Genomic DNA, 24,095 nt, shown 5'->3' with positions numbered 1-24,095 from the left:
TGCTGTAGGCTGGTGGGCTGGGCCAAGGCTCAGTTTATTTATGTTTGCTGCTACGCCCAGCAGACAAGCCTGTGGTGAAATACAGCCCCGTACTAGCTCCTGTGGAGAAAATAAACTCTACACCAGCCAAAACCACACTGCACAAAGAGTTCAGGGGATGTAAGGCAGCGCTGGTAACCCACACCTGCCTGCCCGCAACTGGGGGCGATAGGCAGTAAGTAGGCACTTAATTAGGCAAGGCTTAAGGACAGCAGAAACACTGAAGAGCCTCGGCCTGTGTTCACACACATGCAGGCTCCTGCAGCAAGATGATGAGAGAGGAGAGGCCAAGATCCCTGTGTGATGCTGCAGCACTGGGAAGCTACCGCCCAGCCTGGCAACCCGGAAGAGATGGTAGGGAGAAGCAGGGTTGTAATACACTTTGTTGCCTGTGAGTAAAGCTACTGCTTTCCTATCAGCAAGGGCTCTGAACTGGCTAAACAAAAACTGAGCCCTGCCTCTGGCAGTGCTGCTGGCGATGTCCAGCAAAGGTCAGTTATTAACAAGTGGGAGATGCTCCTGAGGCCAAGAGCCTGGACCCAGAAGCCAGTGGCAGCGATGACAGCCCGGCCCCGCCAGCGGGTCCTGCGGCTGCGCCCGCTCCTGCCAGCGCTTCTCCTCCCCGCCGGAGCCAGGCGCTGACCTGCGCGCCCCGCTGCCCGAGTGCCACAGGAGGAGCTGCCTGTCCACACGTCGCACACGCGTGCGCACGCACACGTGCAGTCAGAGCTCCCTGGCCTGTCGCTAATGGAGTTTGGCAGGGAGGGAGCGAAGCGTGCAACTGTGCAACCAAGGAACCCGAGGCAGCTTTCCTGCTGAGCGCAGGCTGCAATGCAACAGCACAGGCACGAGGCGATGCCCACCATGCACCACAGCTCCCGCCGTCCCCAGGCAGGGCAGCTGGACTCCAGACTCCCTCTTTGCTGAAGCCCAGAGCACATTGTCCAAGTCTGAGGTGACGCAAAAGGAGGATGGACTGGATTACTGGAGAGCTGGGAGGCCTCAGAAGACTAAAGTGACTGAGCACAGAAACAATCCCTTGACTTGGCCTCGATGCACCTGAGAGCTCTTCAAATTTGATACCATATTAGTGAGTTATGCTGAGGGGTCCACACTAGGTACCGATATGCTCTGAAGAGTCACTTTGCATTTTTCACACATCAACAAACAGCAAGAGAAAAGTTATCCCCCATTACAGCCAGAAAAGCAAGGAAAGAATATTTATTTTATCTAGCCAAAATAAAGCTGACTTTTTCCACTTGGTCAGCTCCCTGAAAATCTTCAGCCTGCTCTTCCCAATGGACTCTGGTGAGCAGCACAGGGTCTACAGGGAAAGAGGCAACAACTAAAAAATTGCTTGCTGCAGCGACAAAGTGCTTCAGGTGCAGCTCACCTCACTCCCAGGAAAGGCCATCAGCATAACGGACTGCAGAGATCAGGCACATCCACAGGGAAATTTTAAATCCCAAGATTTAAAGAGAAGTGAGACGGGGGAAAGGGACAGCAGGTGAGTGAGCTTTTTTGATAAACTGGCCTCTTGTGGCAGTGAGGGGCAGAGCATGCGATGAGCAGACTGAGCAGCAGGTGGGAGATGCAGGCAGGGAAGGCTCACGGATCCCATCGAGATGAGGGGAGATGCTTCAGGAGAGTCAGATGTGTCTCGTATTTCCACTCGGGTCAGCACCCAAGTGCTCAGGTCAGCAGAAATTGTTAAACATGTTAGATGTGGGTTACCTTCTACAAAGAATAGTCCCTTGTATTAAAAAGACAGTTGAGAAACTCCTGTGACATTTTTCTTACTGTAACTGTCATTCATCTTGCTGAATCCCTCCCCTTCCACTCACCAGTGTCCCTGTCTTTTCTTCTATACACTCCACAAAGTTTGTTGGGCCCAAATAGTTTTTAGAAGTCATCAAAAGCTGAAAATAGAAAAAACCATATTGACCTGCTTAAGTTAGAAAGCTCTGACGCCTCTTGGTGAAGTTGTGGGTTGGCATCATTATCCAGATGGTAACACTGCTATCCCTTTCTGACTTTATATCCTTGCTTTGAAAAAGCCCTTGAAAAAGATGACAGAGATAACCAGATCCTTTCAGATGAAAGGGAGAAGCTTTACCATAAAAGCAGCACTGAAACCCACTCAGTGTCAGTCCTTGATAATCCTTAGCCAGACTGTTATTCCCATCAGATCAAACACGAGGGAATGAGATTTAGGCTACGCTAAGTGCCAAACACCAGTATTAGAGTCCTGCTGTCACACCTTCCAGCAGCTTTTATCTTTTTTCCTTCTCTCCTGCCTCAAAAGAATCTGATTTAACTGGCAAAACCAACTCCATCAGTGGCAGCCACTGTCCTCTTACAACTCAAAAAGCAGCTAAAAGAATTTGGCCAATTGTTTGGTGGCCTCAGAACTGCCCGGACCCTTCTCCTTCCCAGCAGAGACCAACAGCTGACAGAAGTTGATCTTCGTCAGCTCTCTCCTGCTGTGCTTGCTCGCGTTGTTTGAAAGAGACGGAGTTCAAACTTTCTCAATATGATCAACTCAGGAGCATCTTAACTATCTTTTCTGCTCAAAAGACAACAATAATTACTACTCCATCAATACTATAAGGTGAATTCTCATGCATTTTTCTAAAACAGACCTTGTACAGCTTTACATTAAGCAATGAAAATAAAAGCTTTCTCAATAATCCAAGACTAAATGCACTGTTCTTCCATGTCCCATGCTTGCATCTCCACTAAAAGTATTTAAATGCTTTAAAGCTGAATGTTGAAATCCAATTCATAATCAATCATTTTACCTGAAACACTAAAACAAAAGTTTGGGTTTGTGTGTAAAAACATTCTTTATCAGGGCATGTAGTGATAGGACAAGGGGTAGTGGCTTTAAACTGAAAGAGGGCAGATTTAGATTAGATATAAGGAGGAAATTCTCCCCTGTGAGGGTGGTGAGGCACTGGCACAGGGTGCCCAGAGAAGCTGTGGCTGCCCCCTCCCTGGAAGGGTTCAAGGCCAGGCTGGACGGGGCTGGGAGCACCCTGGGCTGGGGGAAGGGGGCCCTGCCTGTGGCAGGGGGGTGGAACTAGGTGATTCTTAAGGTCCCTTCCAACCCAAACCATTCTATGACAGGATTCTTCTCAGACAGTAAGAGTTTCGCTAATGGCCTAATCCCTGACAAAGGCATGGCAAGCACCGACTTTAGCAAATTTACCATTTACTTCACCAGATTTAGTATTTATGTCAGACTCGTTTGTCATGTCAGCCTTCAACTTGTGAAGGTTATTTTGCAAATGCTGCATTTCCCATTGGTGGGGATTTCACTGTAACCCTGGGGGAACAACTGACAGGAACTACAGTGCCAAGACAATAAACAAGTCATCGAGAAACATCCACTACTGAACAAAGGACGTGGGCACCTCCAGAGCAGAACTGGCACGGAGAACGACCAGCTTCACGTTCCCAGGAAGGCAGAGCAGCAGTCTGTGTCCCACCTGGGCAGGGGTAAGAAAGCAGCCGGAGCGGCCTCACACTGAGTGAGGGGATGAAAAGCTGCTGCAGCTGCTAAAGGCTGGGAGCCAAGAGGCAGCTGCAGTCACCCGGAGCTCCGGACCCAGCCTGGTGACCATGGAACAGCTCACAATCATGGTCAAGCTCTGATCAGCTCAGGAAACTCTTGGCTGCAGTGCTGCCCACGGAAACGTCACAGGAAGCCTGTTCATCCTACTAGGAGCTACTAGGTAACGAAAGTTTACCAGGTAGTAAAATGGCAAAAAACTTGAATCCACGGAGAAAGATGTTTGGAGTCCAGAGAGTAAGGGTGAGGTTGCTTCAGGGTGCGAGGGAGAAACAGGCTGGGAAAGGTAACCAAGAGCACCGATGGGCGTAAATCAGATGTGACTGCAGAAGTACACTGGGAATGGGAATTTTGTTTCTCTGAAGACAGTTACCAAGTCTGAAGGGTGGGATGTCAGGACTGTGACATACAGAAATACGGAGAGCGCAGAGCGCTGCTTACGGCAAAGCAAGACGGTTGCTGCTACACGCAGCCAGATTTCAGCTCAGGCTGGCTGAGCGGGGCAGCTTGCAGCAGTGCACTTCACTGAAGCTGCTGAGATGCCTACATGAGTGTTCCTCATTCTGGTGGATAACCGAGTTTAGTAGCTTTGTTTACACTTGAAATGCAGATTTTATGATGACATTTGTGTGAACGTTACCAGTCCTAGCTCAAACGAGCTTTTGCAAACTACGCTGGCAGTACAGAATTCAATTCACATGCACCGGTTTACCATTAACATCTTGTCTTAAGAAAAGGTAGGCTTGCTCCTGTAGAGGACACTGTAAAAACGCTAGTGCATAAGTAGTAATGGAAAAATAAACAGCATCATGGGTGAAAACAGTATCAAGTCTCTCTCCAGCACAGAAGAGATCACAGCTGTTGTCATATACAAAGATGTAATTTATAGTTATATTACCGATGCTTAAGAAGATAGAAGAAACCCTGTTTATGTAATATAGAAAACATACTCTTGAAGGGATTAGACTAAATAATGCCCTAAATTCAGCATCTTCCAGTCTAATAAAGGACATAAAACCTGTTCAGCAATCTGTTTCTATTTTAAAAGACAAGCTATGGTATACATTACAAATATTGTTTGTAAAAGAGAGCTGTGGAAAGAGAGTTGGTGGGATGTTCTGCATATATTAATGCTTCATTAAAAGTGCCATAAGAAGTAAGGAAAAAAAATATCTAAGTTTAAAATGCCCTCCCACATAAGGAAAAGGATTTTAAAGCACTTATTAAATTACTTCACTTGCTTGAGCAAAAACATGAGCTTTCTTGGAAATCAGGACAAGCTGATTATATAAGACCCAAGATAGTTCTTTTTAAAAATGTTATTTCAACCCATGAAGATTTATATCTACAGTTAAACGAAAAAAAAAAAAAAAGTGTTTGATTTGGGCTGTGGTTCTTAAAGGGATCTTAATGCATTTCCTCTAGAATTACTCTAATTAATTAGTTAATTTTATATGGAATTGTGAATATTAGCACTACCCTCCCGGGATCTGACTCGGTCAAATGGAGCCTGATTTAAATTACAAGCTTCAGAAGAGGCAGGGATCATCTTTCTGTTCCGTAGCGGGGTAGCGCCCTGTGCACTCGGGTCCTGCTCAATTAGCCGGGCAGCAGGAGGCCAGCAGGGCCAGACTTTCCTTTCGTACTTTGTTAAAAGTCTGTTTGCTCTGCAGATTTCAGAGCAAAGAGGAAAATGCAAAATACGCTGTGTAAGAGCACATCTGTCTGACACCAGGTCTATTTAATCGCGCGCTACAGAAGTTACTGTAAAACCGAACAGCATCATCTGCAGGACAACAGATTAGTGAGACACCTCTCTGGTTTATCCCAGATTGCATAATAAAGAGATCAAAGGAACGGTGCGTTGACAGACAAGCAGAAGTGACACGGAGGGTTTTATGAATGGCCCGGGGAGTGCTCGGAGGCGCAGGCGTCGCGCAGCCCTCCGGCCACGCTGCGTGGCTGCTGCTTGCTCGTGACCCAGCACGGCTCGGCCGCTTGCGGCAAAGCTGTCACGCTGCAGCGCCAGCCAGACTGAGCCTGACACACAGGTGGTCCCCAGGCTGGCATTTGTCCCTGCCCCCTGGCACGGTGGTGGTCAGAGCCACTCTGGTAGAAACCAACCCTTCACTGGCTTTCAACTCGGCTCCAGCAAGGGTGAGCTTCTGTAAGGAGAGCCTGCCCACACTCAAAAGGTAAAGATAAGAATTTGGCCCTTGAGGGGATGAACTGTCCTTCAGGCCGGCTCAAATCCTGCCACATCTAACAGGGTTTCTTTTACGGAAGACAGGTTGAGTTTTCAACCTTAATTTAAAAGGAAAAAGGAAAACAAGTGCCCTGACTGCTTGCTCCTTTCAACACAATCCCCGCTCCGGGAGGATGCCTGTGGCAGGGTCATCTCACCTAGCTTGAAATGCCTGCAGGGCAGCTGTCTGCCTGAGAGAGCGCCCCTGTCCCAGCCCACGCTCCCTTCACTGAGCAGAGAAAATGGAGCTTTCAGGACACAAGGCAACTGACCTATTTTAGGTACCTACTTCAGGATGAGATGAATCAGCCCCAGCAGCGCCTGTTTCTCTCTGCTGATTATAAAGGGAGTCTAGCTAATATACCTCTGGCCAGGTAAATACCACCCTTCATGCTGAATACAACCAGAAAGAAATGCACAAAAATGCTGAGAATGCTACTAATTCATAGCATCGACACCACGCTGCATATGAAGCATTTAAGATCCACAGAGCAGAAGAAGCACTGCAATTAGCTTTAATATGAAGCGGTAAGGATTCTGATAACACAAGTAAATTAATATCTAAGCAGCAGGTCCCCAGAGTAATTGCACAGTCGCTACAAAGGGAAGTTGCAGAAAATTACCATTTGCAAGGTTGCAGCAAACGTAAAGATAATTTCTTGATGTAGGCCAGGGATCTGACGGCTCAAAATGTCCAAGGTTCGATTAGCACAGCTGAACAATTACAGGTGAAAAAAGCTTGAAGAGGGTGACTGATAAAAGACTCCAGACAAATGAGCAAGATGTCTGTAGTTCAACTTAGGTTCATATTTGATGCATGAAGAGCAGGCTCAGAAACCTTCCCATAGGGTGTTAAAGAAAATATGAGTGAAACACGGTCATGCTAGTGACTGACCTTTGCTTGCCTGCCTTACGTCCAGATAACTGGCCTCACGACTAACAGGCATGAGAAGAGACGGTAAAAAGGTGAATGCATACAGCAACGCCTACAGACATTACCAGTGCCTGCGGAGGAGAACCATCCCCTTCACTCTTCAGTGCTCGAACTGCCATCAAGCGTTGGTCAGCTCGCCCCCGCTCTTTGCTCCTGGACGTGCGGTGCTACATGAGCTGCCAACCAAACCACCCGAGGGGAAAGTCTGCTCGAAAAATCCACTGCAGTTAATTCACGTGGCTCAGCAAAGCTGCGTGAGCGGTGCCTGCAAGCAGCGGGCCTGGGGATGGATGGCGAAGCAGTCAAGCGTGGGCAGTGGCAAACAGCCTTGCTCTGGCGTACCAAGAGCAGGGAAGAGCCAGTGCAGCGCCAACAGAGGCCTTCGGGAAGGGCAGAGCTGCAAAGCTGCCCTCTCCGTGCCCCGGGAGGACGGATGTGTGAGCAATGTCCAAGCGCTTCACAGTGCAAAGCGAAAGGACCACAGTCTCACTGCAAAAAGCTCAAGTGATAACCCCGCCAAGCAATAACCTTGCAGCAGCCCATTCTTGAGATTACAGAGTTAAAATATTTTAATTGTGGTATCTCATGCAAACTGAATAAAGGACCCAGTGAAAGGACTGAAATAAAAAGCTAAAGTATTCCAGCTACACTGCTTGGTCTAATGAATGACACTCACTCTGCCTAAAAACCTTGTCCCAAGGCTTGTCCCTTAATACCTCCACGGTCAGAGCAATTTATCAGTGTCTGAAAATGACCACCAGCAAGCCAATTAATTGAATCAATCTGGATGACATTTAATTGCAAGCAAAGACAAAAATGTGTTGCAGTTTAAGGATGGCATTTTCAAATTTGTGTAAAAGGATTGAAGAGAACAAAATCCCATCAGTTCTCAAATGATTTGCATTCTTGGCTTTCTCTAACATGTCTGAAAATCAACATTGTCAGTTTTGCCAGTACTATCAGGGCAGAAATTACAATCAAAATACTCATAACTAAGTTACATATACAGCTGTATCAGCTCTGTACCTATTATCCATTCCCCTGTAATTTTAGGTGTCATGGCTTGAGATTCGAGAAAACGTGGTTTTGTAGCCAAACTAGACTAACAACACGTATGATTTTCAAAAAATACTGTTTTAATATGTATATGAAGAGACACAGTTTGCATTTTAATATTTTGGAAATAAATCCTACTAACATCTACTGGTGATCAAACAGTATTTCATTAACTGGCCCAAGCACTACACAGGACTGTATGGTGCTATCAGCTTCAAGGACTGTAAATATTTATAGCAGACTCCTCTTGGCTGCTTTAAAAGTCTGGACAGATAATGGTTGATTTACTCAAGCACAACCACTACTGGCTGGAACTTAAAAGTCAGCTTTTATGATTTCAGCAAAAGCTGGCAACATCCCCATGCAGAAGTCCAAGGACAGAGCTGGCTCCCAGGCCAGATCGAGCCTAGAGCAGCTACGTGTGACCTTTCCCGTGCCACTGGGATGGGTGGCACCGAGGTCAGGACAGGACACTGAGGAGATGGCTGGAAGAGTTAGGGTGTTCAAAGCCAAATGTTCATCTGAGCTTTGAATCCAGAGGATCCTCTGTCACGTTCATACAACACATCTGTTCCCTCTAACATACTTTACAAATCCGCTTGTTTCAAAAAACCAAGACTATTCATAACTTTTCATAACATTTTAAGATGCAAAACAGTATTTAGCTATAAAGTCATCTACCCTGGGATGATTTTCTATCACTTCCTAAAGATTCTGGGCTGATTTCCTGAAAGAATAACATTACAGGGGTGTAATAAGAGTCTTCCATTTTTAAATTCCCACCTATATTTTCATTGCTGAAGCTTCCAAAGGTTCTCTTTCCTGATACAGAAGAGAGGACAGCTGCAGCCTTGACTTTCCAACAGTCGAGAGAGGCAGTTTTGCTAAAACACAGTATTAATTTAAAGCATCATTGTAAATGGTTTCCTTCTTTTGAAAGAGGATTATGTGCTCCTCCCAAAGGCACTGGTTGGTTTGGGTACGGGGGCTTGAGGGGGGTGTTCAGTTTATATATTGTCCCATTTTGCAACTCATCCTGTGAGTGGAGAGAGGGCAATAGTATACATCTCCTAAAGCACATATTTTAACTTTTCCAGACAAGTCCTGGGGTGCAGATAAGTTGCTGCTCCATTATCATAAACGTAGAGAAGAAAGAAGAATGATTTTTACCGTATGAGAGCAAGCCTGTCTTTTTCAGACGGATGATCATCAAGCCACTGGGAGTAGCGGGCAATGGACCACTCAGCCCTCTGACACAGAGAAACACAAACAAACACCAATTACACATAAATGTGAAAAAGGAAACACACACACACCAATTTCAGAATCAACGATGACAGAAATGAAGACCGCATGAGGCTCTCTTAATACTGCAGTGATGCAGAATGAGTTAAGGAATCAGAAGCAATTAACAGAAATAGCCCAATACGTTGTTTGGGAGCTCAGAGGTGATCTCCTACATCAGCTGTTTGCCCAATTCTGACAGGGGTTTGAATTGAGATTTCCTGTATCTCAGATGAGCAAGATCCAGGCAATTTGCAGTCTGGGATAAGACCTGCAATTTCTTTCATAAGCTGACAGACTATTAAAGAATTGAGTCTATTCAAAACCAGGTTATCGTCTTCCTACTGGTAATTTATCACAGTATGAAGTCAATGACCATAACACCTTTGCCACAATAAAAACAAAAGCCAGCAAATCATATAAAGTATGAGCTTGAATACTTTTTTAACTAAACTAACTAGAGCGAACTACAATGTTCATTCCTCCTTAGGACATCTCAAAAGGAAAGACAGGTTGATCTTATTACCTGGAAGGGTGATTTTAACTCTGGTGGTGCTCTTGTAAATAAGAACTGAAGAATAATGCTGAATGGAATAACTTCCCCCAGAGCTGGGCTACTGGCAATATGTTCACTGGTCTGGAACAGCAGTGGTCTGGAATAATGTAATATACTTATGAAAGGAAGAAAAAGCTTAGCTTATGCATTAGAAAATGCCTATACGGTGGCAATATTTTGTTAGGACAGAATCATCTATTTTTTTTCCACTAGTCTGCATCTTAGGTTTTCAACACAGGTTCAGTTTGTAAAAATTTACAGAAGTTGCCTATTGTAATTAAACACCACAGGACTGTAAATTTTGTATTTCAGTGAAAACACTTAGGGTAACTATCAAACTCACTGTCATACAGAAGTTGCACTGAAAGAAACACAAAAAATTGCAATTTGGCCAACATTTGCATGACAAAGATTGTTAAATCACAGTTATACTCCACATAAAATTTAAAAGAACTTTAATCTATTTCTAATTTGCAGGTGGGTGTTGCCAAAAAAGCTCTCTGTTCAAGAAGAACTAACACAAGGTAATAAATCAGTTTTGAAATACAGTTTGGTCATACTGCCAATTGCTAGATCCTGCGACTGCAACTCACCTGAATGATCTCAGCTGTCTGTAAGATTTTCCTAGGTCAGAGACTCGCCGGCACAGTGGTGCTACTGCTAGCTCCATCTATAAAAACAAACATTTTCATTTTAATTAGATTGTCCCAAAATATAAAACTTGGTATTGAAGTAACCCGTCTTCAAGCAATAATCCAAACTTGCAGATCAAGTCACTGACTTCTTGCTGGTGGCTGAATCTGGGACAAGCAGCTATGCTTTCCTTTCACACTTCATTGCCCAAGCCAAGACTCGTGCCTTGTTCTTGATAACACAGTAAGCATCCCATGACAAACGACACTGACAGTCTATGGTTAAGAACAGAAGGGGTCTCATGAGCGATCTGAGACTGAAGTTTTGTGTCTTGCACCAGGTTTATTTTGTTGGTGATGAGTGTCCTGATGAAGAACTTATGTCAATACCCCCAAAATCTGACCACAGCCTGGAAAGAAAGCAAATCTAGACAGGTCTCCACAAACCACTCCTAAAGCAGTAAAAATGCATGCCCATTTCAGCTGGGCACCCATTCCTTTGGCAAAGGGCAAGGTTAAAGTGATTCCTTCTTGAACACTTGGCCCCAAATTCTGGGGCACAAAACCTACACGGATTAAATAGAATGCAGCTGGGACCTATTTCCACAGGGTCATATGGAATCACAGGCAAAAAAGCATCAGTAAGAGCATTATTTTCATACTTATTTTCATACTGTTCAGTCTCTGATTTACAGCAGCCATCTTTAAAAACAAACAATTTTAAATCACTTTCTGTTTTTTTAAGCACTGGAGTTCACCTGCCTTTTTGAACAAGAGCCTGGCTCCACTTGGGTTTTCACATCATTCACGTGAGACTAAATTCTGTCACAGGCTCTTCATTAACAGTGAGGACACAGAAGTGAGAAAGAACAATTTCACTTCCAGATCCCAGACCGAACATAAACATTACATTTAAAAATTTCAGTTAATATGCACACTAATACAAACACCACCACTGAAAAAAGGCCATAGTTAAGGTAGTTTTAGCCAGATACGGATTAGTTCTTTATTTTTTCCATTCTTGAAGTGTCAGTCAACAGAAGGATGCAAGCTTTATTCTCCACGTACATTTTTTTTTAAATTCAAGTTTTTAAAAAACTTGAAAGACTATTCAGATTTTGATTTCCACCTAATGCACAATTAAGCTAAGTTTCAAAGGACGAGAGCTAAAATAAGTAACAAGATCAAAACCATCACACAATGAGCTCCCCGTTTAAGTAACATTGCTGAATGAGTTTCAAAGTGTTTGTGATAAGACACTATCTACAGTGAAGTCTTTCATACTGTTATTCTTTCAAGCTGTAGAATTTCCTCAGAGCTGGCTGCTGGGTCACCGGCTTCACCAAGAGCATGTAACCATGCTGGGATTCCAGCATAAACACAAAAGATGGTGTGGTGAACTATGACACCACAGTTCATCTAAAACCAGAAGAAATTAAATCAGCAATTAATGCAAATCAAGGCCATATACCTCAGGCACCCATATTAAAAAGCAGGTGGCAGGATGGGTGTCATCTCACCTACTTCTCAACATCTACAAGTTCTCTTCATACTCAGTGGAAAGAAACAGCCACTCCTGAGGTGTGATGCACCCTTCCCTGAGGTAGACATCTAAAAATAGGTCAAGGTGGGTTATGTTGTAGGATTATCCACCTACGTGACACTCAGTCAAAACTGGGAAAGCCAGAGGGCCTCCGCTTCCCCTACAGCCAAGGAGAGGGGGGCACCTCTGAAAGGCGATGGGGAAAGGCCCACAGAGCTATCCTGCAGGCAGTACAAAGCCACTTCCCAAGCCTAAGAACCTCGAACTACCTGCCCCACATCAAGCACTTCCAGGCCACTTGAAATCTGCATTTTATATTCAGCAGAAACTCGCAGAAGCCGAAAGTGAATAAAAATCCAGGAAGCGGAAATAAGGATCTGTGTCTTCTGCTTTCAGATGAATGCTTCAGCCCTAGGAAACAGCCCTGCTTCCTCCTGCCTGCTGCCCTTCTGGCCCCCAAATCTTCTACTCTAGGCTATGAACTGGCCCCTTCTCTACAGCCAGGTGGGATCCCTGCCCTGCCCCCCGTACCTCCTGCAGCCTGAGGGCTAGGTCATCTCTCCTGCACGCAGGCGCAAGGGGTACCTGTTTCTTGAGCTGAAGAGCAAGTACCACACAGCTCTGCAGTTCCTGAGCAGGCACGCTATCCACCAGACAGTGCAAAAGGCACACAAATGGGAAGCCAAGGAAGAGCTGCCAGCTGCTGTGCCACGTTCTCAATTTGCTGGCGCAAGGGAGGGAGGTTGCGTGCACACTCCTGGGACAGGCAGGTTCTCCCTGAGGATTTCTGCAGGGAAGTGCTTCAACTCCAAACTGTGATGAAGCTTAGAGCAAGTTCAGCATGTTGTTCCCCCAGTTCCCCCGGGACACCTCTGATCACGTACTGGGAGCCAAGAGGCTGGTCTGCTGCAGAGGATCAGGAGCAAGTAGCCAAAAAGAGGAGCTGATTAAGTAGGCTTTGCTGCATCGTGATACAAGAAGCCTACAGACCCTGAAAAACAAATGGGAGCCAGACTCTGATTTCTCCAGAGCTTCTTTTCAGGCATCAGCATTGGCTAGGGGCAGCTGGATGTAACTGCTATCCTGCAGGAGCTGGTGTCCCAGCTCTGGTGGGAGCTGTAGGCTTGTAGCTGGGAAGAACCAGGGAGAAGATAATTCTTTTAGGTGCTTTAGAGAATTTGATAGCGGGCAACAAACTACTTGTCTGACTTGTGGAAACAGAGATGCCTGGATCAAACTGTACTCATGAGGGGAAAGAAATCCCAGCACAGCAAAATATAATTTTGCTTAATCGGTTTTAAATGATTGTTTCACTCCTGAAACATAATATGATGTAATGAGACGTAAGTGAAACTTTCTACAGCTTAACCAATTCCTTATTAAAACAAATTTAAATGATTTCTCATGAATATACTTGGCAGTTTCCATAAATCAACATTTTCAGTCTTAAGCACTAAAGAATAAAATTTACTTTGGAAAATTCTATTACTTCATCTTCAACCTTTATTCACTGCAGGAAATTATTAGTATTGCTAGAACTAGAGAGATTTAATGGCAGCAGATGGTTGATTCGTGAAGTAGTAGTTGCCAAAGAAAAAATTGTTTTTAAGCTTTGCAGCATACTATACCATCTCAAATTGACTCACGAAGAGTGGGAATGAGTGAAAACTAATGTGGTAAAAATGTATATAAACCACAGAAACTTTTTATTTTTTAATTTACAACACTAGTCTGCTATGTGTTATAACCCAATCTCTCCAACAAAAACTATACTTTGCATAGTAACTAAGATTGTTTACTTCACTTGAATTTTAGCTCTTTGTCTGAGCCCAGTGATGTAGTGAGATGCTACAGCATCTTTCTGCTGTTACATTCATTTCTGCAGGCCCACTGAGTGGAATTTTGTGTCTCCACTGTGCATCGTGCCAGCCGGCACCGCTGGCCTGGGAGTGAGTGCTGGGGAGGAATCATTCAGCTGGAACAGCTGCTGTTTTCAAGGTGCTGGAATTGGGCAGAATATTGAGCATACATCACTTCTTGATTTTGCTACCTGTCATCACCTGAAGCTGCATCAACTGTTGATTCATGCAGCATGTTTATACTGTAGCAGCTTTTGCTATGATATACAGCTATCGTTTCCAAAGCATATTTGTGAGCTTTTACAAGTTGGGTGTACAAGATGTTTCTGGCTGTCTGCAAGCCAGTATTTGTATCATGTATGCAAGGCCCTTCGTACAGTCATGTCCTATGGACATTACATACGAAAGGGTAAGAAGTATTTTTGGGTTTTTTTCCAAATTTCTCTCCCAGAGCTGGAAATCTGAAAATTCAGGTATCCAGGTTAAATTCAGTGATAAATCAGGTGGCCAAGCAGTAATTTGTAAGCACAGAGGCTTGATGGACTAGTGTGAGATAATCATCAACAGAGGATCCAGGTGAAGCAGTATGAATTGCACCTGCCTGCTGAAAAGGAAGAGGCAGCTAGTACAGAAGGCAGCCTAATGATTCTGCTTTGTTTCTTCTGACTTTGTTCAAAACCCATTGCTTTTCCATGATTTATTCATGTTATTTTGCTATGCTTCACAGAACACAGGGGCAGACTCCTGACCAACATATGCTGCTTCTCAACGATTCTTGCTCTCTAAGCCCAAAAAGGCTGTATTATCTTTTCTGCTCATATGACCATGCCATAGCCCATGGCTACGTGGTCAATTATCTGTTGAACTATTCACTGGCTAGTCATATTGTAAAAAAATACATCACATGGCTGGCTCCTCTAATTGGATTATGTTCAGCAACCCAAGGGTGAAGTTAGTACGTAGTCTAGATACAGATAATGCATATATATTGAAGAGCGCTTTGAAAAACCCCATAGTGAAGTTATTGTTTAGTGCCTATTGTGGTATTTTCAAGATCTCTCATTACTAAACAGCTGTTTTTTCAGCTGGAAAATCTTAACATTAAATTTTTAGCAATTACATTTCCTCCTGGCCAAGATGAATTCCAAGTTTTTAAATGTTAACTGAAAATGCTTTTTTCCTAGCCATTCACCAGGAGAGAATGCTTTAACAAGCAAGGGAGCAGAAGAGCTCTGAACTATTATATGAAAGAGGCTGGCCTTGAAGGGATGCGGAATTCGACTTCTCCCCCATGCAGCAATTCTAAAACGGTTGATGTTTAAGTAAATCCTTCAGCTGTAATACCTCTAAAATAACATATATCAGAAAATAATTTCCTCCTTTCAGTAAGACAGTTAGCATTAAACACTAAGTGTAGTTTAGCTTTAGTAGTTTCTGTCCTTATGACTACAACTATGAATACAGCATCCTGCTTCTCTTACTTCTCCATAAGAAACTAGAAATGAAATTTTTTAGGAAAAATTATTAAAAGCATTTTTACACTTGTATCATTATGTTTAATCAAATGAGCAAATTCGTTTTTATTTTTAAAAACCCAAATGTACTTGCTTTTTAATGCCACATATTGAATCAGGAAACCAGTTTCTGACCATAAAAAGCAGATAGAAACATTTCTTCTGCACTAGCATTCAGCATTGTCAACTTCTACAGTAAAAAAACTTTTCAAGGAAAATAAAATAAAACCAAAACACTTTGCAGTAAGTTATTGACAAACACTTGAAGAGTTGGTGGCAGTGTTAACTATGCCCCATCAAAACTCCCTGAACACAGTACTGAACAAAAAAAACAACTATAAATCACACCTAGATAAGAAATATATGAAGGTATATATAGAATAGTATTAACTCAAACAGGACCAATAAAAACAGATCACTCGACAGGGCTGAAAACAGTAAGTCATAACATCAGGTGGAGTTCTTGACACAGACAGTGGCTCCTGCCTTTATATGTCACTCTAAACATACACCTGTACTATGAAAAGATGGGAAAACATGCCATGCCTTCATGTCATGAAGCATAAAGATTACTCAGTCTTTGCAATTTCTAGTCTAGTTTATTTCAATGCATTTATGATTTGTGTTTGCTATTAATAAACAGCTATTTTGCTATATCAGCTTACAAACTTTATGTAGCAAAATACTAATTTCCATGCCAAATATTACTGCAAATTGGTCATGTCTCCTAAATAGATTTCTCACCTGATTGTGCTTATATTTAATTCTTTGCTGCATTGTTCTGCACTTCCATCAGGTTTTTTGGAAGGCCTGAACTAAAGCCACCAATCCCAAAGCGCACCTAAGTCTAAGTGCTCTAACAGGTCTGAATACCAAGCAAGTTTAAAGGTCCTCTGGAGAAGAACTGGTACTCCCCAGTAACATAAATGTTGAAAAACCACCAGGGCTCGCTGGCTTGCTTGCCTCCAGGAGAACATTTTTTTCAGTCTGACTAGTACTGAATTAAAAAGTGAAATCTGGTATTACATACATGAATAGGGAGTTATGGTTACCTTAAAAACCTTAAAAATAATAAAAAAAAAAATTAAAACAAACTGATCCAGGAATTTATAAGAGTGAAGTGAAACATAATCTTGTGCAATTGCCTGCACAGAAACTCAGAGCATGAAAAGAGGTGAATTCAGCCTGTAGACTGAAAATATTTCAAACAATGAGTCCCAAGGAAAGGCACAGTATGTGATAATAACCTTGCAGCATTGCAGACATTTTCTAGGGCTTAAAATATTCCTGTGTTCCTGTAGGCACTGATCTTCATGAAACCATATTAACGATGTTCAGGCATATTTCAAGTGTATCATCATACGACTGTTTACAGCTGCCACACTAGCACACACACCTAGTCTTACTGCTGAAATATCTGTAATGCACAAAATAGCAAAATGCAATACTGACACTGGAAACAGGATAAGACAGAGAATTCAACAGAATTACAGCAGTAATTCCTAACTGTAGCTGAGCCTTACTCAAGAAAATTGGCTGTTGTGCACCTCACCGATCCCAGTTCTGAATGAAGAGAACTTAAAGCCTCAGTTTTCCCCCTTCTGTGTAGACACCTGTTGTTTTGAGGCAACTTATCAGTAAAACACATTTCCAGTGCAAAAATTTTCAAATCTGACTCTCAGCCAAAGCTCTTCTGCTGAGTATAAGGCAGCTGTAACTCTAACTCTGAGTGCCCTGAAAGAAATGTGCACAAGCACGTGTGATATCCAAAATCTGATGCAACCCAAGATTATTTTACTTAGTGCATGCGTATTTATAATTCGATTTCAAATTGACCAAAGCTTCTGTACAGATTTCTACCCCAGTCGTGTGAGTAACCCCAAAACACCAAAATGTGTTTCAGATCTCAAAAGCCATTTTGAATCAGGAACGTGTAACTCTTTCTGAGTACAGAAAATTCAGACTGACTCTACAGAGGACAAGTAAAAACAGTTTATAAACAAACCTCCTCCTACACACACAGTGTCTTTCCAGGCAGGCCCTTCCCTTCAGGTTTGGCTTTAGTCCAACAATGCAGTGCCTTTCTGGGGCTCAAAAAAACCCCTGCACGCAGCATTTATGGCTTTGGCAAAGTTTATCCTTCCCATCAAGCCAGCAGCTCAGTTAAATACCTGTTCCCTGCTCTCCTCAGCCCAAAGCAGTAGCAACCTCCCCTTCTCTTTGGAGTAATCAACTCTTTCCCTTGATAAAACCACATGTCATAGGGAGGGGAGCATGGAAGTGAAATGAGTCCTGTCCAGGATTACAGCCACATTTCATTGAATGTGCCCAAGACTCCTGGCCGGGTCAGAGCAACTACAACCTCCCCGGTGGGGTTGCTAGGAGCTGGCGTCACAGGCACGGGCCTAAAACCCATCAGGTTTTTGGGAGGGGCAGATACACCCCAAAAAAACACAGCTATAAGGCAGCCTCCACATACAAAACATTTCAGTCCTTTTTCTGTCATCCTGAGCAACAGGATATAGTGTCCAGGCCATTCCCTGTGCAGCCTGGAATGCTCTAAGGAGCTCTGTGCCGAGATGCTCAAAGGCACAGAGTGAGCACTGGTGGCTGTATGGGGCTGGCTGGCCCCAGACAGTTCTTGTCTCAATTCTATTTTTAAACAAGCCAAAAACATGGTGCAGTGTGAAGATTGGAAAAATAGAAGGCAGACGCCAGTTGCAGCAACAGTTAAAGGCAGGAGACAAGAATGAATTAAAAACCTATTTTTTTTTATTCAACAGTACAAAAGGAGAGAAACCAGAACACTTATTTTCCCATAGTTGTCCATTCAGGGGTTAGCACAGTGGGGAAGAACATGCAAATCCCCCTATGCTTGGATGAAAACATACCTTATTTTTCACCTAAAAGGCAAGTGGTAAGTGTTTAAAAAAGACAAATGAGTGATATTTTTATTATTATTATTGTAGGTGCTTAGATCAGATGCTCTTTAATGTAGAATCAGGTGAAGGTATTTCATAAATTTATACACCTTACATTAGTACTGCAGCATGAATTACAAAAATTATCTATATTCCTTCCAGAGGAGGAGTCAAGTGTCTTTTTTTCCCTCCAATATTATGCCACTGTCTTCAAAATAGAGAATGGACCAGAACCTTTTCACTGAAAGCAATTGAAAACTTTCCCCCTTAACTTCTGTGGTTAAAGACTGATCTGCTATTTCTGAGTAATTAATAAAAACACTTTACTCAGGAGTACGTAACTCACAGGCAAATGATACAAAGCAGCCACAGGAAGAGTGGAGATGGCAGTGATTCCTCCCTCCCTGCCTTCCTCTCCTACCTCAGTTACCTACCAGCCAAAAGCAGCACTCAATTTGCAGACAGCTGGTGCTTATTCCCTTTTCCGCTTGGATAATAATAACCGGAACCCTCAGACAAATCTAGTGGATACCTGTATTCTTTGGCAAGTTAATTACACAGTGTTACTACTGACGAATTAAATTTGAATACAGTAGATAATGCAGACAGATAGTGGATATTAATCTGGCAATTTGTTTTGCGTTTTAGTCCAGTGTAAGAGCTTGGTAAAGCTGAGAGGCAGACAAACCAATCAGGTCATGAAGAGAATCCCACAAGAAAACTGCCCTTCCATTACTGAAAGGGCAGTTCTTCCACAGGATATTGGTATTCCTTTAGCTTGTCTCCTACACCGCAAGGCAGCTGAGTTAGCGATTAACCACTGTGGGCACTGTGATATATAAAGTGATTAAGAAAGTGACACACCATTTCATTAGAAGAGAGCAAAAGAATGAAGTGAATGAACAGTGACAAGTGACAGACGTATCAAAGAGGTCAGACAAGCGGGATAAAATGTCAAGATGCAGATGAATTTAAATGCCACAGTCACTTGATAGGAAGCTGTCAGACCTCCTTGAATGTGCCTTACGGTGACAAGGGATCTTCAACTATTTAGTGGATGCATTTCTCAGGATGCAGTATCTCATCAGAGAGGATATTTAGAACTGGAAAGCACCAACCTACAATGGCCTTTCTATACTTTGGTGGGGACGAAAGTATTAATACTCTTCAGTGAACACAGTAAAGTAACAGTAAACAGCAGAAATTGGTATTGAGGGTACCTGTGCAAAATCCGCCGCAAGCCGCATCTTCCCACCTTCACCAAGGGGCCTTATTAGACTGGCGTTGCGAATGAAAAGTTCAATTGCTCTTTGAGCCATGGCTTCAGTGTTATCAAAGACAAAGTCAAAACACTCAAAATGTCTGAAGTAGTCGCTCATGACTCTTGCTATAAAACCCTGTAGTTCTTTCATGTACAGAGAACAAGGGACATCTGGTTTTCCTGAGCTGGATAATGATCTGAAAAAAAAAGAAAAGAAAAAAGAAATTGGGACAGCTAAATTCATCTTTAAAACACAACCAAAATCTGTTGAATTCTTTTTAAATTTTTTTCCTACCCATGAAGTCATGGCATGAATTGTAGAGTCTCATTTCTACTCAGAATAAAGAGCACACAGTGCTCTCTGAAACTGTAGTCAAAAAATATCTCTTTATCAGCCATTCCCATCCTAACAAGATAAAGGAAATCACCCCACTCCTACCCAGCTTGCAGACCCTCCATCAGTTTGGAGCCTAAACCTCAAACCCAGCCCCTAGACTTATATGTCCCAGTTGTTGATGTGAAACTAATAATGCATAAGAAAATACAAGCATGTGTCACAGGGTTACTAGTTTAGTCTATGCCAAACCTGTTCTCTGTGTAGAATTAGTTTCCTAGATTACTCCAAACCAAGGATTATAAAGTCAACCTAATTATCACAGAAGCATCACAGAAGCTACAGGACACAGAAATCAATCACCTTCCTCCTTCTTTGAATCACACTCAGGAGAAAGAGCTCTTCCAAACTCAGGAACCTGAGCATACAGGCTATCTAACAAAACTTAGCCTTCGGCTGGAATCAGTTTATCCACCTAGAGAGGTATTTTTATAGTGGTGGCAAAAGAAAAATGGAGAGGGTAAAATACTGTTTTTTTTTTTAAAAAAAAAAAAAAAAAGTCAAAAGGAAAATTTAAACCACCTCTGAAAATATACTATTGTCAGTGAATTTCCATGACAGAAACAGGACATCTGATGATGATATAAGCAATGTCCGAACAGAGATAACAACCAAAATAACACTCAGGAAGGAAGTCTCAGTTACAGATAGGACTCAAGATCTTTGCAGATAAAGAATACTGGAAATTTGAATTAAAATTCTAGGGGAAAATAGCATAATACACTAAATCTGAGCTTTCAATAAAAAAGATCTTCTGAACCATTTCATATTCAATAATACTTTAGAAAAATTTCTGTGTAATTTTGAATCAGAGGTTATATACTTTAATTTGAGAAACAAGAATATTGACAGTTCTAAAGACTGTCCACAAAAAAGAGGGTTTTTTTTAAGCACAAAAATGGACTCTGCTTGGCTTTATTTTTCTATTTAAAATTAGTTTTACTCAACAGATATGAAAAAAAAGGGGGGGGGTAATAAGACAGATGCTACCTGATTAATTTGTTTCAGTAGATAAGTGTAATTCTGCTTGCTGTGTTCAATGACCATAAAGCATCACCTCCCCCTCAACAAATAAGTGTTCTTACTCCAAGGACATTGTGGCAATAATAATCTATTATGCATATGCAGAACATCTTCCTAAAGCAATGGTAAATTTAAAAAATATTTCTAGTTACCCAGAAAAATCTTCCTGATGCATAGTGATGATAATAGCTTCTACTGAATCTCCTACAGAGTTCAGTAACGGTTGAACAGCACTACCCATTAGATCATGGACTGCCTAAAATAGAATAAGAAAAAGGCTGAAGTAAGGAAACAGAAACTAGAAGCATTTGCATTTTAACACCTCAAAAATATCTCGACAAACAGTTCATTTCAACAGTGCTTTTTAATATTCTGTATTAGAAACTGCTAAGTAGAAGGACAAAAGCCAATGATAACTTTCTTCTTTAATTGATTTTACCAGTCAAGTACAGAAATGAGGCTGTTTACTACTTCTGCGTAAAGCCCTCCTTCAAAAAGGTGCACAACAATCTGGCATTCTTGTCCTGTAAATGTCCATGTTTTGGTGCACACACTTTTTCAGCTGCTCGTTCCCCAGACACGCAAGCTGCCCTTCATTCCCCTGCACACAACCCCTCCCAGGTTAGTGCCCAGCAGGATGGATGTGCAGAGCTGTCACCCCCAGCGGGCTGCATGGCCATCCACATTGCCACCCAGAAAAGCACCAGGTCGCATAAAAATCACAATTTTATGTGTGTTGGGGGGGCAAGAGGATGACAAAGGATCCAGTTATTGCTGTGTGAATGCTGCAGAGAAAGCCGTTTATTTTCACAGTCAGGTGACATCTGGATTCCGACCATTACGAGAATATTCTTGAATACAAATGCTACTCAAGCAGTAATTTGACACGTGCAACATATATGTAGCTGCAGATACAACAAAGTATAAATTTCAGAATATTTATATACCTTTGACTGGCGTGTACTGACACAAAATAATAGCTGGAAAAATAAGTGCCCATTTTAGGTGTAACAAACAAAACAAAGCTCAGCCCTATCCCTGCAGCATATGGACATGCAATTACCTTTAAGGCAGTTGTGACTGTTTGCTCGGCAGCTCCTGGAAATGAGTTCTGATTGGTAATGACCTAAAAATTTTAAAGTAATTGTTAATAGTCAACATCTGATAAATTATTAGAATCCATAATATTTAATTTCATTTAAAAACATACTGAGTTATCATTAGTAATGAGTGGTTTACATAGGTATAAATAACTATCTAATGTTTCGTATACAGACAGAATTTTCAATGTGCCAGTATCAGTCCTTTGCTCTCAAATTTCCTATGGACTCTGATGGCAAAGAAATGATTCAACTGAAATTTAGCTGAAGAATTAACAGAATCAAAGTAAAAATAAGTGGTGTATTCTCCCACTGCTAAGTATAGAATTTATGGAGAACTATACAAGCAGCTCAACAGCAAATATTTGAAAGAATGGTTGTTCCTTCTTAGTATTATGACTATTATAATACTACATGTTAAATAGCTGTTTATGTACAGCTATAACAATATTAGAATTGAAAGTCAAGGAATGATCTGAAGGAAGATTCTACCAATTTTCTTACAGTTATGAGCACGCTATACAATAGTATTTTTAAGCCAGATAAGTACCGAACTTAAAGACTGAATCATACCAGATCTCCCTCCAACACTAAGGCACATGAGGTTCATTACTAAATACATCAGAGAAACCAGACTTAAAAGTTGATCTACCATCTGTTTCCAAAATCCAAGCAAATTTTATAGGCTTTTTAGCATTTTTTAACATTCCTTAAACATATCCACAGTCAGGAGTACTCATGATCTTTTTTCTAATCAGGCTAGGATTTAAACTCGATTAACTACAACTACCGCTATATCTGTTTGTTTTAATTTACAGACACTGTGTAACCACTGGCATCACTAAGGCATTAAATTGGAATTATTCATAACTGTGCTTAGTCCTGAAAACGTTTCCATGCCAGACTTCGGTCACAGAAACAATGCACAGAGATATTTGTGAGGAGCTGCTTGTCTTGATTTCAACTCTTTCCTTCCCCTTTTTTGTTTGGCTACAATTGTAGGAAAGCAGTCTTCTGAGAAAGATCTGGGACGGATGCAGACAAGGGCTATTGGGCTGACCAGTACAAAGACAGAGCTTACTTGGTAAGAAAAAAACAGAAATAGTTCAATTGTTTAGGCTCACTAAACAATGGTTGTGAGACATGATTATTCTTTATAAACACATCTTTCACTTCTATTATTGACAATCTGTTACATAGTGGTGCTTACAAGGGCCAACTAAATCTCAGAGTTGTACAAATGCATAGCAAGGTGCAGCTCTTAACCCAGGATTGGGCTGTATTTGTCAGAGTTCTCATCAGCTAATGGGAGAATATACATACAATAGAGCAAAGGCGTTAACATTATGGCAAGAAGAGCAATACCAAAGGAAGCCTACCTTCATAACCGATTGGTGCAGTTTGTATAATGAATTAACTACAGCCACATTCCTCCTCTGTCCCTCTGTGAGTGGTCCAATAACCTGGCTGGCATCTCCCTGAGTAGAGAGCTGCAGTGATGGCAGAAATGGTTAATACAGTACCAACTCTTAAACAGTGCATCACCACAAAATTATAGTTAACTAAGCTTAGACCAGGGCAGAAAGCCATAGGTCTGCAGTACCAATGTTCTTCCATTTAACTCTTGTCTTGATTCATATGATTTCCATCCCCAGATAATACAAGAGGAACGGGAACCATGAGAGACTGCTGTCTCAGCTCCCAAATCACAGCACTCCGACCCGATCTCTTGGAGATTCCTAGTCCCAGCGTAACTTCAACCTGGCAATCTAAGACTCAGGTGCAGTGACCTACTCGAGGATAGGTGATATACACTAGCAGCAGCAGAGCTAAGAGTATGCTCTTCTGTATACCCTCAGTCTTTACTTCTGACAACCATTCACACCTGTTCTTAAATACTCTATTTCTTCAAATAGATGCCTTACAGCTTTGTACATATTAGTGGCTTGTAAATGAACAGGAAATTAGAACTGCAAGGACCAGAACTGCTTATCCTGTCATTAAAAATAGTTCTATCCATGAATCTTTCAGATAAAATAAAAAAAATTATTTCTTCCTATTTAAACTCCACAAAGAATGCATTTTTTATCATTACCGCAGAAATCAAAGTTCCAGGGTGATACATAAACACCAATTAACAGCAGAACAATCCCATAAGGA

General features: G+C 42.1%; 1 protein-coding gene across 1 annotated transcript in view; it reads right to left on the bottom strand.

Moving 5' to 3' along the window:
* The window catches only part of COG5 (component of oligomeric golgi complex 5), a 188,705-nt gene that overhangs the window by 3,326 nt on the left and 161,284 nt on the right, over nucleotides 1-24,095 (bottom strand). Inside the window, exons 15-21 of the mRNA XM_032996224.2 lie at nucleotides 23,315-23,425; nucleotides 21,899-21,961; nucleotides 20,988-21,091; nucleotides 19,378-19,615; nucleotides 10,282-10,358; nucleotides 9,659-9,785; nucleotides 9,019-9,098 (exon numbers count right to left, since the gene is read on the bottom strand). Of these exons, the coding sequence (XP_032852115.2) occupies nucleotides 9,019-9,098; nucleotides 9,659-9,785; nucleotides 10,282-10,358; nucleotides 19,378-19,615; nucleotides 20,988-21,091; nucleotides 21,899-21,961; nucleotides 23,315-23,425 (800 nt within the window). The remainder of the gene's footprint in view (nucleotides 1-9,018; nucleotides 9,099-9,658; nucleotides 9,786-10,281; nucleotides 10,359-19,377; nucleotides 19,616-20,987; nucleotides 21,092-21,898; nucleotides 21,962-23,314; nucleotides 23,426-24,095) is intronic.

This window comes from Tyto alba, unplaced genomic scaffold (genome assembly GCF_018691265.1).
Source record: "Tyto alba isolate M040663 unplaced genomic scaffold, T.alba_DEE_v4.0 Super-Scaffold_2, whole genome shotgun sequence".
In the NCBI taxonomy this organism is placed as follows: domain Eukaryota; kingdom Metazoa; phylum Chordata; class Aves; order Strigiformes; family Tytonidae; genus Tyto; species Tyto alba.
The sequence above is the reverse complement of the archived record's forward strand: the minus strand, read 5'-3'. Positions and strand labels throughout refer to the sequence as shown.